Source organism: Homarus americanus, unplaced genomic scaffold (assembly GCF_018991925.1).
Source record: "Homarus americanus isolate GMGI-L3 unplaced genomic scaffold, GMGI_Hamer_2.0 scaffold51859, whole genome shotgun sequence".
Classification (NCBI taxonomy): Eukaryota; Metazoa; Arthropoda; class Malacostraca; order Decapoda; family Nephropidae; genus Homarus; species Homarus americanus.
In genome coordinates this window covers 15,218,078-15,235,599 of record NW_024711292.1, presented here as the reverse complement: position 1 = coordinate 15,235,599, position 17,522 = coordinate 15,218,078, and the positions used below count along the sequence as shown (strand labels likewise).

The 17,522-nt window shown below is 40.0% G+C and overlaps 1 protein-coding gene across 1 annotated transcript in view; it reads left to right on the top strand.

Annotated features, from left to right (window-relative positions):
- LOC121853081 overlaps window positions 1-15,885 on the top strand; it is a 54,688-nt gene extending 38,803 nt beyond the window's left edge. The window contains exons 2-7 of the mRNA XM_042347046.1: window positions 3,432-3,528; window positions 8,193-8,286; window positions 12,720-13,162; window positions 13,724-13,893; window positions 14,251-14,392; window positions 14,806-15,885. Coding sequence (XP_042202980.1) covers window positions 3,432-3,528; window positions 8,193-8,286; window positions 12,720-13,162; window positions 13,724-13,893; window positions 14,251-14,392; window positions 14,806-14,822 — 963 coding nt within the window. The 3' untranslated portion in view covers window positions 14,823-15,885. The remainder of the gene's footprint in view (window positions 1-3,431; window positions 3,529-8,192; window positions 8,287-12,719; window positions 13,163-13,723; window positions 13,894-14,250; window positions 14,393-14,805) is intronic.
- Window positions 15,886-17,522: the final 1,637 nt, after the last annotated feature.

Below are 17,522 nucleotides of genomic sequence, written 5' to 3'. Positions count from 1 at the left end.
GCTGGAAGAGGGCTGGGGTGGGATAATTAAGTGGGCGAGAGGATAAACTTACACAGGACCGTGAAGAAGAAGAAGAACAACAACAAGCGAAGGGGATTGGGTAGGAGCAGTGACAAGTGAGGGTTAGGGGGAACGAGGTGAGTGACACAACCACCAATGCACCCTCCTCACCTCCCCGAAGCTGACATTACCTCATTTGACCTGTTTTTTTTGGCAATTCTTGACCTTTGATTATCCTCTCATGTCAATTCTGATCTCATCTGACTTCCTATGCATTGTCTTAATTTCCTCGAACCTTGCATGTACTTTTATGACCCTCGCGTCTTTCTCCTGTTTAATAAGATTTTCAGTAGTAGGTTTTGACGACTTTCTCTTTATATCTCTCACCAGGATTTCGCATAGCTTTCTATGACCTATTGATTTCTCCGTCCTACCTTGACTTTCATTTGAGTAACAGGATTTCCCTTAACTTTCTCTGGCCATGGTTTGCTTTCCTCGATCTCTGTAACTTTCTTTTGATCTAATTTACTTTCTCTAACCTCCATTTGACCCTTTAACCTGACTTGACGTTGCCTAAGCCTCTCTTGGCTTTCTCTTTCACTTATCTCTTCTTGCCTTTCTTTACCCTCTTCCTCAGGTCAAGTAACCCACCTAAGGTCTTGTGGTTCACGTACCTGAGATGCCCAAAAGCAACTCAGGATTTTTTGTATCATCGAATGTCATGACGCCTCTAGCTCGCCACCTGGTTCCTTCACACCATATTAGTAGTCTTTGTGTTGGCACCAGTTTCTGTTGCACCAGTGAAACACGACGAACCTTAACTCCTGTATACCATTAGGCTGCAATGCCCCAGGTTGCCTCCCACTCCGCCCCGTTCCTCTGCACCATTAATTGTTCCTGATGTTTCAGATATATTTCTTGTGCACCATTGTAATGTGACGACGCCACCCTACTTAGTTCCTGTGACCGAACATTAAATCACGAGAAAAAGACAGATAGCTTATCCTCGTCCTCTCCCTCAACCATCTTAACTATTGTATACAACTCGTAGCGTAAGGCCTTCCACGAACACTGGGCGAATATTAAACTTTAGGAAAGCAACACACACTGTGCAGTTGCTGATGATGCCAATCCTCGGATAAAGGTGCTACTGGTCGTACCGTATATGAACGCACCTGAACCTGACCGCACTACATGTAAGCCCTCCCTCACTACATCCTGTCATGTCCCAAAACTTCCTCCGACAGGTCGCCAGCTGTCACCATCATGACCAAATGTCCTTTTCCTTACAGACAGGCTCGGCACTTAACTTTACTATTGACCAATCACGTTTGCTAAAAAAATAGATGAACCTCCCTATTTATACTTATCCTTCCTTAACTAAATGTAACTTGCTAATATAACCGATGACCCCTCAGGCACAATCGCCCATTCAACAACACATAAGTTTAAGAAAGCAATGACGAACTCCGTTTGTCTCCCTGTCTGGTGGGTGGAGCGCTTTGCGTTTCACCTTGCACAGGATCCAAGGTGATGACGAATAAACTAGCTCCCGCACCTTTGTGAGGAACACAATTTTTTTTACGTCATGAAGCACCTAGGTGACCTTAGTTATAATATATCCTTAAGTCAGCTGCCCATGAACCTCGGTACCATTAATCTTGATGTCCCCCACAGAAGCACAGCTTCCTTTTAGGCACGATGATCTCACCTGATCCCAGACACAGATAACCGATAAACATTTGCAGATGGTACTTGGTACGCAAGTACAAATATTTAGGTACTTGTGCTGTACTTGTACTACTGTACAGTACTTAGTTTGTCAAAACAGTCTGTACTTGTACTTGATGAAATGTACCAGTAAACATTCAAGTACTTTCAAATATTTACGTGTACTCCAAGCATTTGATACGCTAGAATTGGTAATGAATATATCAGCGAATTTCGTAATGAGTGCAATATCTGAGTTAGCAACCTTGTAGCTCAACGTTACTAAGACCAATGTTTTCACTTTCTAGGAAATTTCCTTGATTTGAGGAAATTTGGTTCTCTCAAGGAAAGTTTCAAGAAAATTAAATATCTATGACTATCAGGAGCTGAAAATTTAATAACGCTAATTTTATTTGATTTTTCGTCAAAATATATGGAATCGCATATTGGAAAAAATATGGCTAAGTTTTTCCTGCCTGTAATCCGTAAAATGCGAGTAAAATTAATTTCTTTGTATTTAAGTACGATACAGTGTCCCATCACGTCGTACTCAGCGGCTCAGCCAGTCAGGCAGTTACTACTGATGAAAACTGCAGCAATATAGCTTATTTTATCTTTCTTTTATTCTATGCGATTCTGTAATGTTTTATTTATCTATAGCTTTTCCCTAATTATACAGTAAAGGCTAATTAAAGTGAGGTTTTATGGAGTTTGGTTTTATAAGGTAGCTTATATTTTATGAAATGAAGCACCGTGTTGATTCACTTTCATATTCTGAACCAACTTTTTCTGGCTAGACATTTACAGTGTCAGTGAGGCCATGCTTATAGAACTCATTACTTATTTGTATTATTGGTGTGGCTTGTGGTGTTTACATGGGCTTTGTGATGCCATTACTTTTATTTTTGGTGAGTAACAATGAAATTATAAACAAATAAAGTTAAGTTTAATTTTCTTTCACGACAGTACAGTACTTGTATCTGTATTTGTATTGGCAAATTTTCTACACCAAATACTTGTACTTTGTTCCTAAAATTCCGGAACTTCTTGTACTTACTTGCACTTGAGAAAAATTAATTGCAGCCAAACCTACAGTGAACACGAAGTGAGGGACAGAAAAGTAACGCAAAAGTTGTCTTTCCAGCTTGGAGGGTTGAAGACTTACGAGTGTTGTTAAGTCGTAATCTGATGAGTATGTTGGTCCCTCCCTGTACAAGGTGATGTGAAGTAGTAATCATAAGGCTTCATAACAATAACTGTACTTAAAAATGTACAGTTTCTGTATTCATACTTGTACTTGTACCTGAGTTTATAGCTGTACTTAAAATTGTATTAACCGTTATAAATCACTTGTTACTGTTACTTGTAAAATACATGTACCTGGGCTTATACCACATGAACTGTTCTTAAAGCTGTATCTGTACTTGTACCTCTTCCAGTATTCATGGCTATATTTGCACCTGTTCTTTTACTATACCTAAAACTCTACTTAAATCTCTATCTGCACCTATACTTATAATTTTACCTGTACTGTACCTGTTCTTAAGCATATATATATATATATATATATATATATATATATATATATATATATATATATATATATATATATATATATATATATATATATATATATGCACATGTTTTTATAGCTGTCCCTGTACCTTTATCTCTATTCCCATTTCCAAAATATATAAAATGAATTGAACTGTTGTTTACAGATGATGCGGTGGGAAATGAAGAGCTCAGCCATGTTGTTGTTGGTAGTGGTGGTCGCCATGACAACCGTCGTTATGGCCGCTGTGCCTGGTCCAAATGGTAAGTCATATATTAACACTTGAAGGTCTGTGGGTGTTTAGGATTGTTTATATAACTCATACTACTACTACTTTGCTGTCATTCGGAATCGAGTATGATGATCATCCAGCTAAGAGACAATGACATGAGTTATTAAGGCTGCCACCTTCCTTGGTGAGTTTTAAGGTAGCTAAAGAGGCTGATACGGGACCGGCAGAGTCGTTCACAGATGTTGCACATGTGGATGGCTACATCTGGTGAGGGAGGGGCGGCGTCAGCATCTTTCCGGAGTAGGCGTTTGTTTGCCTGGGTTTGGAGCCGGGTTAATTCGAAAGTATTGACACCTTCTTGTGTGGTGCTCCTCCAAGCGTTACGGTGTGGAGTAATCGTCTCCCAGGTGAGGGGGTCGATTTGGCACTTTCTTAGGTTTGTCTTAAGACTATCCTATACCTTTTCAGTTGCCCGCCAGCGTTACATTTACTATTCGTTAAGTGACTGCAAAGTAGCTGCCTTGGTCAGTCTACTGTCGTCCATGCGGATAACATGGCCAGTCCAACGTGGTTGTTCATGGATAATGGTAGCCTCGATGCTCCTACAGTTGGTGTCAGTGAGGATACTGGCATTTGTTTTTTGTCATCCCCGGGAACTCGGAGGATGGAACGTAGACTACGTTGGTGAAAGTTTACAAGTGCCTTGAGGTGCCTCCTGTATGTGACCCATGTCTCACTGCCATAAAGCAGGGTGGGGAGGACCACTGCTCGATATACGTGCAACTTTATATATAATTTCAGCTCCCTACAGCTTAAGACACGGATATAGAGTCTGTCAAAGGCTTGAGATGCACATCTGATCCGATGTTGAATCTCTTCATCGATGTCCGCGGTTGTGGACAGGTGGAAGCCGAGATACTGAAAGTGGGTAACATTAGAGAGGGTAGTACCGTTGAGCTGGATTGATGGTGGAGGTGTGGCTAAACCAGGGGCAATCCGAAAGAGAATCTGAGTCTTACGAATATTCACCTCAAGGCCGAAGTGTGCATGCAAATCTGCATAGGTGTTCAGTATCTCCTGTAGGTCGCGTTCAGTGTGAACGACAAGAGTGAGGTCGTCTGCATACTGAAGTTCAGTAATGGAAGCTGCCGATACCTTTGTTCCTGCCCGGAGTCGTCTTAAGTTGAAAAGATCCTCCACTCCGCCGGCTAAATTGGCATTGCACGAGTAAGGAAGGCAGCCAAGAAAATAGAAAGGAGAGTTGGTGCCAGTACATATCCTTGTTCTACCCCCGTTTGGGTGGGGATGAGCTCAGACAGGTGCCATCGTGCAGGACACTGCAGTTCATGCTATCATGGAGTTGCCTCACGATGGCAATGAATTTTGGTGGGCAGCCAAAACGGCTGAGGGTCCTCCAGAGGGCTTCACTGTTTACTGGGTCGAAGGCCTTGGTTAGGTCGATGAAGGCCATGTACAGGTCACGACGCTGCACTTTTTCTGTATCTGGCGGGCAGTAAAGATCATGTCAGTGGTGCCACGTGATGGTCTAAAGCCACATTGAGATTCTGGGAGGAAGTTTTCCGCCTCAGGAAGAAGTCTGTTTAGTAGGACTCAGGCGATAATCTTGCCAGTTACGGAGAGTCGACATGCCATAAGGTGATCCCGACCATGGGGAACCCATAGCTCGTGCTGGCAGATGCTAATCAAGAACTTGCTTCGGGCACTACGATGCGTTGGGGTCCCGATCCATTGGGTAGGGCTACCAAACTGTGCGAATGGGTAGGCTGGCCGGTGGTTAGTATATCTCATATCAGCCGTCACAAGTAAACAAACGGGACCTGTTCGTCCTTAATATTGATATTATTACATTATGTTTTACTTCATTTAGGTTACCTATCCATGAATATTGTGCCCCAGATTGGTTACCAGCTGCAGAGCCACTGAAAAATAATTCATAATTTTATTTAATATGGCCACATTCCTTTGTGATGAGGCAGACTGGGTTGATCTCGTCATTGTTGTTGCTTGGTTCTTACTAAATGAATTCTACTTGGACACTAATCATCCGTTTCAATAATTCCTCCCAGAATCTTAAATCCTGGCTACATGTACAGTACACACGCCACAAAAAAGTTTTCGAACGCTCTAAGGAAAGGGGTTTCAAACTGGGGTTCGCGAACCCCCAGGGGTACGCAGGAGGGCTTCCAGGGGATAATTTGAGGGCTGGCGAAAATCAATTTGAAATACACTAATTTCACCAGACTTAATTCATAAGGTGATATAAATTTAAAGTTATGTTTACAATATAGAAAGTAGCTTCACTCCAAGCACCAAATATGTTTTAGCACTACCATTCTATATTGAATTCGTATTAATGTAGTACCATTCAATATTCAGTGTCTCAGTTATGGGGGTACGGGTCGATGGTTTCATAACTCGGGATACATGGTGAGAAAAAGTTTGAGAACCCCTGTCTAAGGGTCATACGATGAGACAAAACAAACAAGATATCTGGACAGTGTTCTCTGAGGAAGTTTTATTGCATATTAAATTACTTCTTTTCTACTGTAAATACTATAAAGACGAGCAACATTTATTATTACGAAATAGTGACTCACTTTGCAATCAGGCATACCAACCATTCTGAGATAACACGAGTCGTAGTGGTCATTCTGAAATTATGTCGTGCCCAGCTATTCGATAACTTTTTGTGGCGAGTGGACAGTCACCCACAAAAGTACTGTCACCTCTCCTCCTGAACCACGAACTCCGAGATTCAGACTCGTGAATCCGAAGCATTTATGGTCAGAATAATGCATTAATGTCTACTGCTCCTGATTCACGAGTTTGAATCTCGGGGTTCGTGGTTCAGGAGGGGAGGAAACAGGACTTTTGTCAGTGACTGTCCAGTACTAGATATTCTTGGTACTATTGACCTGTACGGTCGCATTCTTAAAACCGATTTGACGGAAGGGTGTTATAGACGAAATGTGATTTAGAATGTGAAGAAGTATATAATTCCGTTCACCAAAGTCCAAATTTCGAACCTTCATATTTGGGAGTATAACACCAAATAAAATAAACCAAATCTAACCTAAAGTAACTTACAACTACACCTACACACCATAACGTACGTTTTGTGTAAATGAACAACATACACATATATATATATATATATATATATATATATATATATATATATATATATATATATATAATTATTTATTTATTTATTTATTTATTTATGACGCGTCTTTGGGGTGTGCGACCCCCAAAACATGTTACAAATTCTTAACTTTTGACACCGAGTACATATATGTTTATGCATTCTAAATCACTTTTTCTTCTTTAACATTATTTGATAAAATCAACAATAACGTTGTGAGCCTGATGGAAATTTGTACCCAAATTATTAAGGCACTGTGAATTTGTGACAGAAAGAAAGATAATTTGTCAAAATTTGCTTACCACATTCCTCCTTAGAATATCACGATACCAGGAAAATATCAATGGGAACCCCAAAAATCACTTTGTAAAACTTTGTTGCTAGCTGTTTAAAGTACAGCTATTAATTCCTTCTTCCTATAAGAAACTAGCCCCGGTAACATAAATAAGGAACGTGTGTAGGGTGCAGACTTTTCTTGTAAAAGGAACTGGCTACTTAGCCGGGAATTCCCGGCTGGGAAGACTGGAGGCTACATACTGTACAATTCCCGGGATGTTAGTTAGGTTAGACAATTCATGTATCCCAATATATGAGAGTAATTAGGTTTGGATCCTTAGGTTCTTTTGGTTTTCTTTTTTTTTTTGGTTAGGTTAGGATTAGTAAAGAGTGATTCCTCCACCATATTTGGAATTTTCTTGAGAAAATGGAGAAGTTTTTCTTATATTGAAAACTTACTCAATGTGGCTCATCAACCAGAAAACATCTTTTAAAGTATAAATGTTTTTTTTTTACGTTTTCGTCAATAGTCATGTTAGGTTTGTAACTGTGAAATGTGAGAACAGCCAACATGGGCCAGGACTACTTAAATTCCGGATAAGTAGCAACTTCCTTTCTTGTCGTGAACCATTTTTTTCCATATATTTACCAGTTTGCTACGAGCAAAGTAAATGAAGACAGATTTAAGGCTTCTTCAGATAAATACATAACCCTGGCATTACTTCTAATTATACAGGCAGCGGTTTCTTCTCTACAACACTGTCTGCAGTCGTCGAGAGTCGAGTATTGGTGTTGCAGTGTTTATTGATACACAGCTGCACGTTCATGATCATCGCAGATTAGTTAACACTTGTATTTAACTGACAATCTTTGAATATATATGAAAAAAAAATTTCCATCACCAACAAACTAATTCCTTAATAGTTTTCATATATATATTATACATCAATATATAAAAATCTGTAGGGTGACAAATTTTATACTGTATATTCATCTGGTCTGCCGTTTGAATTGTTCCAACGATTCCACCGGGACTGTCTTCGAGCCAGTAAGCGTTTCTGAATAATGACACACGAAGATGCTCCCGATCGGTCGGGGGAGTTGTAGTGCCTGTGAATACCGCCGATAGTCTCATTTTCGTATTTAAATAAATACAAAATCATTGTTCTTTAAGAGTTGATGTCCCAATGAAAAATTTTAATCTTCTTTGCAAGTATTTCACAACCTTTTCCACCCTGCCATCTCGCCAACAGACAGCCGCTATCCTGACTACATCGTGAACCCCCGTGTGGAGTGTACGAAGGAGGGAGTGTTCCCTCATCCCAGGAACTGTAGCTGGTACTTCAGGTGAGTCTCTTTCTCTCTCTCTGTTACTGCACTTTAGTCTCTCTGTATTGTACTGTAACTAAGCCACTTTTTCTTTTTGTACAACATCCGAGTCTCCCTCACTCTGTCTTACTGCATGTTTATCTGTCCATATTGCCCAATACAGTTGAATATCTGTCTTTCTTTTTCTTTCTCTCTTCTTTTACATGTCAATCTAGATGTCTCTCCACTTTGTACTACAGCTCTCTATCTCACCCTTTATTTCTCCATATAGTGGGGCAGCTAAATGCAATTTTTCAAGAGAATCATGCAAATGGTGATACAATCACCAAATTTGGCATGGTTATTCTCTAATGGTTACTAGTTAAGTCTGCCTGATTGGCCATTTGAAAATCCAAGATGGCGGCTATTTTTAAAGATGGCCGCCATATTGACCTTCAAAAGTCGATTTTTCTTATAGAAATTAGTGTAGTTGGTCAATCTGAGTGATCTTGGTGTCGATATGTATGTTTTCAAGCATGCTCAGATGATTTTTTATAGTTTTAAGTCCATTGAAGCATTTTTATCCACATAAAATAACACTTTTAGAAACAAATAAAAAAAAAAAGAACTTACTAACAAAAAGTACTCACTATTAGCACTGGTCCCTGTGACTTCTCCTGGCAGTACATATTTGTGCATTTACTGCTGTTCACATATGCAGCTGCAAAGTACTGTGCAGGAAAGTCCAGAGCGAAAGCATTTGCATCTCTGGTTGCAGTTTTTCTTACAGGAACATTTGGTCAGCTCCTGACAGCACGTCGCAATCGCGGGAAAAGTCGTTCAACGTATCTGCCATGCCTCTCCCTTCTGCGTAAACCCCAGTTGACAGGACTGCTGGTTTCTGGATTGGAGATTGTTGCCTGGCCCCAGATGATACCAGCCTGGTAGGCAGCCCACTTTGCATGTTCCTTGAGGGCTGCCTGGGTTGGTGGAATGGAGTCATATGGTCTCTGCTTGCGGGAAAAGAGAATTAGTCTTGCCTCATCTACACCACTGGCTGCACTACATCTGTCGTACATGAGGACAACAAATCTTTCCAGCTTCTGCAGGTCAACATCAGCAACTGTTGTTGGACATTGGCTGAGTTTGGTGAATTTTTCTGAAACTTCATCACAGACATTCCATGTCTGCCATGCAGATTTCTTTCCTTTCCCACGGAAGGCAGACACAACGTCACAGCCAGTGAAAGCATGAAAGTATAGGATCCCACTCGCTTTCTTAGGCCCTATCGCAGAAACTACATCATGTATTGGAATCCATCGATGACTGGCTCCTTGGCCAAAGGCAATCCACATGTTATCAAGACCAAGCTCCTGTAGTGATGGCAGTACAGCTACTGCTATGACGACCACGTCAGTGTCATTGACTTTGATGATGAGGGACTTGCTACCTTCCATTGCTGCATCCTTAGCATGCACAAATATTCGTGTGTCTGCTTCCTCATGACAGCATGGAGCCACAGCTTCTAGGGACTTCTCTGTGTTGCTAATGGCATCTTCTCCCTTTGTCACAACCACCGTGCTTGTCGTCTATGCTTCACACATTTTCTCTGCGAGAAAATGAAATAGTTTTGTCTTGTTTTTGTCATCTCGCAGAAAGCTTCTCCAGTTTTTGGGAGTCTTACTGGTTCCTGTAACTCTTCTCCTGAACCCCTGTCCTCGTTTCAACCTGGCTTCAGACATCAGACTTGAATTTTTGTACACATCAAACACTACATCCACCCTATTGTATTCTCACCATAGAATTCCACTTTAGGCAGGATGTCTTCTCTGGCATAGGCATCAAAAGTCTTTGAGGTGCGTGGAGGCAGGGCATTTATCAGTGCTGAGCCATCTATGATGATAGCATCTCCATGTGGTTCTCTCTCTGTAGCATTCACTTGTGCTTGAAAAATTTCAGCCAGCTGTGACTTCTGACATGTATGAACCCTGCCATTGTCACTGAGGGAGGCAGGAGCTGACTGGTTCTCATGCTTGAAGAATTCTTGCAAGTCATACTGTCTGTTCTGACTGGAGTTGAAGAGTCGCGAGAACAGCTGACAGTCATCTTTCAGTACCTTATCTTTGGAACTGCTAACAACGTGGTCATGTTTGAAGAAGGAGGATCTGTTTTTCTTGATTGGATGGTAGAACAGACATTTACCTTCATTCTTTAGTCCCTCTAAGAATGACTGGAATTGCTCTTTTCCTCTGTCATGGTGTGTACCAACCATTTTAGCAATATCTGGATCTACAATGTTTTTGTGTCTAACACCAGAAGGTCAGATGACTCTTCTTGGAAAGGATTGCCCATCTCCCGTAGCACCTTGGAATGTGCTTCCACCTTCTCAAAGAAATATTTCTGTGCACTCAGGGTCTGCTCATGATGTCGGCTGCTGGTGGTGGTTCCATCTTTTGCACCTGACGCAGCTTCATATCCAGCAACAAGACGACTTACTTCAGGACCAGCCACCTACGAAGTGCTGCTGGGTCCTCAGTCAACCCAATTGCTCCTCCATCGCCTTTAATCACTACATTGTTTTGTTCATGGGCTTGATCAATAGCAATGGTAGAGAACTCTCTTCCTGACTTGTGGACAACAAAGTTCCCCTTGTAGAACTCCCTCTTTACCTCTGGAAGTTGTTGCTCAAGGCACATCATGTCTCGAAGGTGAATTGGAAGCCATCGGGTATAATTAACAATGTTGTTCGCAAAGAAGTAGGGGATCAGCTCTGAGAGTGCTTCAAGGTAGAGTTTGAAATTGCCTTCCCTGAATGAGCGGATCAACATGAAGATGGTGAGCTCCATGTCCAGCACAAGGTTCCAGAATTGGAACTGTGAACTCTCAGGCCTCCGTTGTTTACACCAGTCTTCAAAGCTCAAAGTTGACCTTTCAGACTCATCAGAGCAATAGTCCTGGTTTGCCTCCTTCATCAGTTTGTACAAGCTGCATGCTGTGACTTGATGTGCTAGTGTTGTCTTAGTTACACTTGATACAGACAGAAAAGACTCTGCTGTACCAGATGAAGCCACTCTTGCTTCAACAAGGGAACCAGTCCAACCACTGTCTTGTAGTAGCGTTCCTAGTGATCTCAGTGCAGCCATCACTATATGAAGTCCTCCGAACATAATAACATACCTGTCTTCTCCGTACTCAGGCCAATGCTACTGGATTTGTTTTGCCAGGGCATACAGTAGCTGGTCAGCAGCTGTGACTGGGATCTGACCTGGGTTCAGAAAAGCCACTGTATCACGAACCAAAGATCTTCCTTTTTATCCTGTTGACAAAGACAACACTTTGCCCAGTCAGTGAGGAATGATTTGTTGGTAGATTTTGTGTCCAAAACTATTTTTGATCTTCAGGGCCGAGGATTTATCCTTTTACCACCCTGATGAGCACTTTCTTGTATGGGATACAACTAGGTTCATGCCTTTTGCCCTACATCTAGTCCGATCGTCCATCCAGTGTCATTAGTCCCATGCGATCTGTACACCATCCAGATAACTAAAACCCCGTTAATCTTGGCTCAGCTCTCCCGCGCTGGCACATCCTGTCAATTCAGGTGCGGCTGCTTAACTGATTTGGGGTTGGTTAAGGAGCATTTGGGACACTAAGCTGTTGCAGTATGACATGCTTTTTCTTAGCTGACACTGAACCCCATGCTGGGTTGCACAGCAGTGATGTCACCAGTGTGCCCTGGCAGTGCCCGACAATCACTCCCTCACATGCAGAGACCCTCTGCATGCTACCCTCACCTAGTTGGAAAAAACATAAAACCAGTATATAAAACCAGTCATAAATAAGACAAATATATATCTGAGAGTATCAGAAATAGAAAAAAATCATCTGAGCATGCTTGAAAACATACACATCGACACTAAGATCACTTAGATTGACCAACTACATCAATTTCTAAAAAAAAAAATCGAAGGTCAATTTGGCAGCTATCTTGAAAAATAGCCGCCATCTTGGATTTCCAAATGGCCAATCAAACAGATTTGACAAGTAGCCCCTAGGGTCTGATCATGCAAAATTTCATGTTTGTATCACCATTTGAACGACTTTTTTCATTATCCGCTCTCCTACTAGTCCGAGCTAGTGTCTCGACTGTCACATTGCTTTGTGCTACAGCTTTCTTTCTTTCCCTTTTCTCTTCTTTGGCCTAAGCTGGTCTCTCGTCTTTCACATTGCCTTGTACTATAGCCCTCTATCTCCCCCTTTATCTCTTAGCCAAGGCAAGTCTGTCACACTACCTTGTATGTAATACAGCTCTCTATATCTCCCTTTAACTCTCTCTTTGCGAGTCTCTCATCCAGTCTAATTGTTTCGTCAGTTCTACCTCCCTGCTTGTTAAGCCTTCCTCTCCGTTCGGACAATAATAAAGATCTCACTAACCTCTCATATATCCCCCTCTCCTCCTTTGCCCGTCACAGTTGCGTCGACCGTATGAAGGTTGGTTTCTACAGCACATTCTACTTCGAGTGTGAACCTGGTACTGTCTTCGACGACGGGCTGGACCAGTGTGTGTTCCCCTACCTCACCTCACCTCCCTGTGGCACCAACGGAACAAATCAAATCGTTTTCCCACCTACAACATCGATGCCTGTAACTGTATCAGCTACACCTACACCTACACCTACTCCTACACCTACACCCATACCTACACCAACACCGGCTGTTACACCACCCGTTGTTCCCTGTGAATTTTCATCGGACAGTTGTCAAAATTACGAGTTGTGTCAGCCAGTGAGGTCGACCAAGACCCTGTGTACTGGATGTTACATCTACTCCATCTTCATTGGTGCTGATGATCTATGTGACTCAAAGGGACAACTCTATGACAAGGAATTGAAGCGGTGCGTCAATCCACCCACAGGTACGATTTCCAGATTATTGGTACGAGCAGATTATTAGGTGTAGAATATTGCTACTTCCATATTATTGTAACGTTCAGATAATTGTAAATTCGAGATAGTTTTATGTCCTGATTATGACCATATTAATGTTCACATTATTTCTAAAGTCTAGATTAGTTTTACCTCCATATTATTAGAGAGGTTTGTCCAAATTACTAACGTTAAATTAAGTGTCACTTCAAGGGACGCTAATAATACTACTACTACTAATAATAATAAAAATAAAAATAATAATAATAATAATAATAATAATAATAATAATAATAATAATAATGATAATAATAATAACAATAATAATAATAATAATAATAATAATAATAATAATGATAAATCTTAGTAAAATCACTTCCATATACTTTATTTAAATTTAACATAACGACCAGACTAGAATGAAATAAAAAAGGTACGGAGTGAAATTAATAAGAGAGAGAGTGTGTAAATTTAATGTATATTTTATTTACTGAAGTTTATTGTGGAATTTATTGTTTATCTTATTTTACTCTGCGTCTTCCATCTCTCAGTCTCGGAGCTGTGCCCGGCTACCACCATCGCTCCCTCTCCGGTGGTGAATATCAACACCCCTAATACTCTGAGGTGCTCAGATCAGGACACACGACCGTACGAGGCCTGGATAGCCTCCACCTACTGTGATAAATTCGTTTTATGCGAGAGATCAACCAGCGATCTTCAGGTGAGAGAGAGAGAGAGAGAGAGGTTAATACTCAACCACTTTTTAGTTCCACTGAAGTAACTCTCAATTCCATCAAGTTACACTATACTTTCTACTACTTCACCATTTAAATCTATACAATCACACACTCTAATATAGGATATCAAATGTCAGTTCTAGTAGCAATTGTTTATAATCGTGATTCAACTTTTTATTTTAACTCAATGAAACTACTTAAATTGAATCAACTCATTAGTTGAATTCGTTCACACTTTCTATTATAATGAATAACATTTAATTGCATCAACCATAATTTTAACTCTATTCAACCACAGTCTATAAATTTCCTAATTCAGCCCTTCACCTCCCCACTGCCAGAATATCCGTGTGGTAGAGCTGTGTCGTAACTTCTACCAGTGCAACAAGAATATTGGCAGGCCGTGGTCGTCTGAACTGAGGAACTGTGTCGACGATCTACTGTACAGCTACGAGTTGGACCAGTGTGTGGCCAAACCTAGAGGTCAGTGCTTAGAGTTATTAAAAGTCACATTATCTGAAGATTAGACATTTCAGCTTATTTCTAGCTGAACATTGACCAGCTTAATGCAAGCCTTAGTTACCATTCCCTAATCTAATTCTCCCATGGATGCGTTGGAGCGGTTCATCATATGATTAAAAAAATGGGATGACTAATAGTCAGATGATCTTAACAGTCTTCAGATAACATAAAAAAAATCAGATTAATAATGTCTTGTACATCTTCCGTTACAACACACAAGGTTAAGTCTCTTGGGTTGGTAATCCAGGGCTTTACCAACCGACCTAAAGAATAAAAGAATATTATTTAATGGCCTCAAGTATAAATAGACTAAAGTTTTATTTGCTTTTAGAGTAAACGTTTAATGTCTATCTGATTTTTGTATTTTCTTTCAGACGATGAGCTGTGTTAGCGGGGCATCTTGACACCAGTCATTTGACACTCTCCACTTGTAGCCCGCCAGTGACAATCGCAACTTCTCAACAGCCCACTGCCATTCTCCACTGAACACTATCCATCTCACACCAGCCACTTGACACTATCCATCTTACATCAGCCACTTGAAACTATCCATCTCACACCAGCCACTTGGCACTATCAACCTCACACCAGCCCCTTGACACTAGCCATCTCACACCAGCCACTTGAAACTATCCATCTCACACCAGCCACTTGGCACTATCACCCTCACACCAGCCACTTGACACTATTCATCTCACACCAGCCACTTGACACTATCCATCTCACACCAGCCACTTGGCACTATCAACCTCACACCAGCCACTTGACACTATCCATCTCACACCAGCCACTTGGCACTATCAACCTCACACCAGCCACTTGACACTATCCATCTCACACCAGCCACTTAACACCAGTTGGAGGAGCCGGTATTCAAGTCTTCGTGCCAAGGAGGAAGATTCCCGAAGAAGAATTATATTATTTATGGAGCTACAGTTATTAAATGTTTCACCGTTCAGTGTAAATAAAATCTTATATTTTAGGCATTAAAGGCTTTCAGTTAGATATGATTTTTTTGGAGAAAATAAACGTACATAAGTTTGCTGGACAGTTACAAAATCTCTTTTTCGTGGCTGAAGGAATTAAATAACTACAGTAATAAGTTCATATCTGTGAACTCTGAGTTGTTACACTGAATCAACATGAATGTACTAAGATCTTGCCTGCATTTAATACTTAGAACACAATAAAGGCAACACACATGTATGTTACACATGTATACGACGGCCTCAGGCTACTTGTAAGGATACTTGTATCACTGATTGACTGTTTATCATTTTCTTAATTTGTTTTCCATATTTTGATACCCTGTTTGGCTTTCATTGTTTGCTTATTATCTGCTGCTGACGCCTCTGTTGCATCAGAAGTCTCTACAGTGCAATTATTAATTATTCAATATTTATTATCTATTTAATTTATTGTTTTTGTTAATCTATCTTATTTAATATAATTTTTAATATGTTATCTCGTTCCTCTCTCTCTCACATATATATATATATATATATATATATATATATATATATATATATATATATATATATATATATATATATATATATATATATATATATATATATATATATATATGCTGATAACCACAAGGAAAGAAGAAAACACGAAGTTCCCAAGCGCTTTCGTGTAATTCACATCTTCAGGGGTGAGTACAGACTAGAGAGAGAAATACAAATCAAGGTGTATATATACAGAGGAGGGTGAGACCAGGTCCACAATGGTCAGGTATTAGGTAATGACCCTACTAATCTTTAAATAGCACACAACGGTTGATGGTCAGGTCAGATGGTCAGGTGACCCGGCCTTCTCACCTGGTCACAAATCTTCTTAATTACAAAATTGTCCAGCTTGTACATGCCGTTACTCAAATTCATGTTGACTGCTTCGGTATGTTTAATAAGACTAGATTCTATGATGTTCCTACTATCAATTGAATTACATGGTAATATTGAGGAGGCATTATCCCAGTCAATGCAATGCTTGTTATCCCTCAAATGAACAAACAGAGCATTGGATTCCTGGCCTGTCCGAAGCATTCAACATAAATTTGAGTAACGGCATGTACAAGCTGGACAATTTTGTAATTAAGAAGATTTGTGACCAGGTGAGAAGGCCGGGTCACCTTACCATCTGACCTGACCACCAACCGTTGTGTGCTATTTAAAGATTAGTAGGGTCATTACCTAATACCTGACCATTGTGGACCTGGTCTCACCCTCCTCTGTATATATACACCTTGATTTGTATTTCTCTCCATATTCTGTACTCACCCCTGAAGATGTGAATTACACGAAAGCGCTTGGGAACTTCGTGTTTTCTTCTTTCCTTGTGGTTATCAGTATATACCTAGATCACGAGCACCTACAGTGATTTACTTGCATATACACACATATATATATATATATATATATATATATATATATATATATATATATATATATATATATATATATATGTATGTATGTATGTATGTATGTATATATATATATATATATATATATATATATATATATATATATATATATATATATATATATATATATATATATGTGTGTATGTGTGTGTGTGTGTGTGTGTGTGAAATATGAACATTGGACAAATATGTGTTGTTTGTTACTATTACTCAGATCTTGTAAAAAAATATAGCTCTTGGTGCCTTAATAGAAATAAAATAAAAATTACCCCTATAGTTCTTTTACTGACACATCAGCAAGATGACATTCTTAGTTCTGAAAAGTGATTGTCTAGCATAGAAACTGTGAGCTATTGAAAAAGTCTTTAGGGTTTTGGCAGCTAAACTACGTAAATACTTTAGAAGCTCAAGTGGCTAACGAGCTGATCAGAGGCGAAGTAGATAAAAGTAAAGAGGCAGCAACGAATTTTTTGGAAAAAACATAGTTGCTTTACTTATTTAATATCACAGCATAATTTAATACCACCCTCCTCAGAGACAAGCACGGAGAGTGCACTGTAATGGGTCTATGTGCGTGTGTGTGTGTGTGTGTGCAATAATAATAATAATAATAATAATAATAATAATAATAATAATTAACGGTTTATTAAAAAGTTCAGCAGCCCG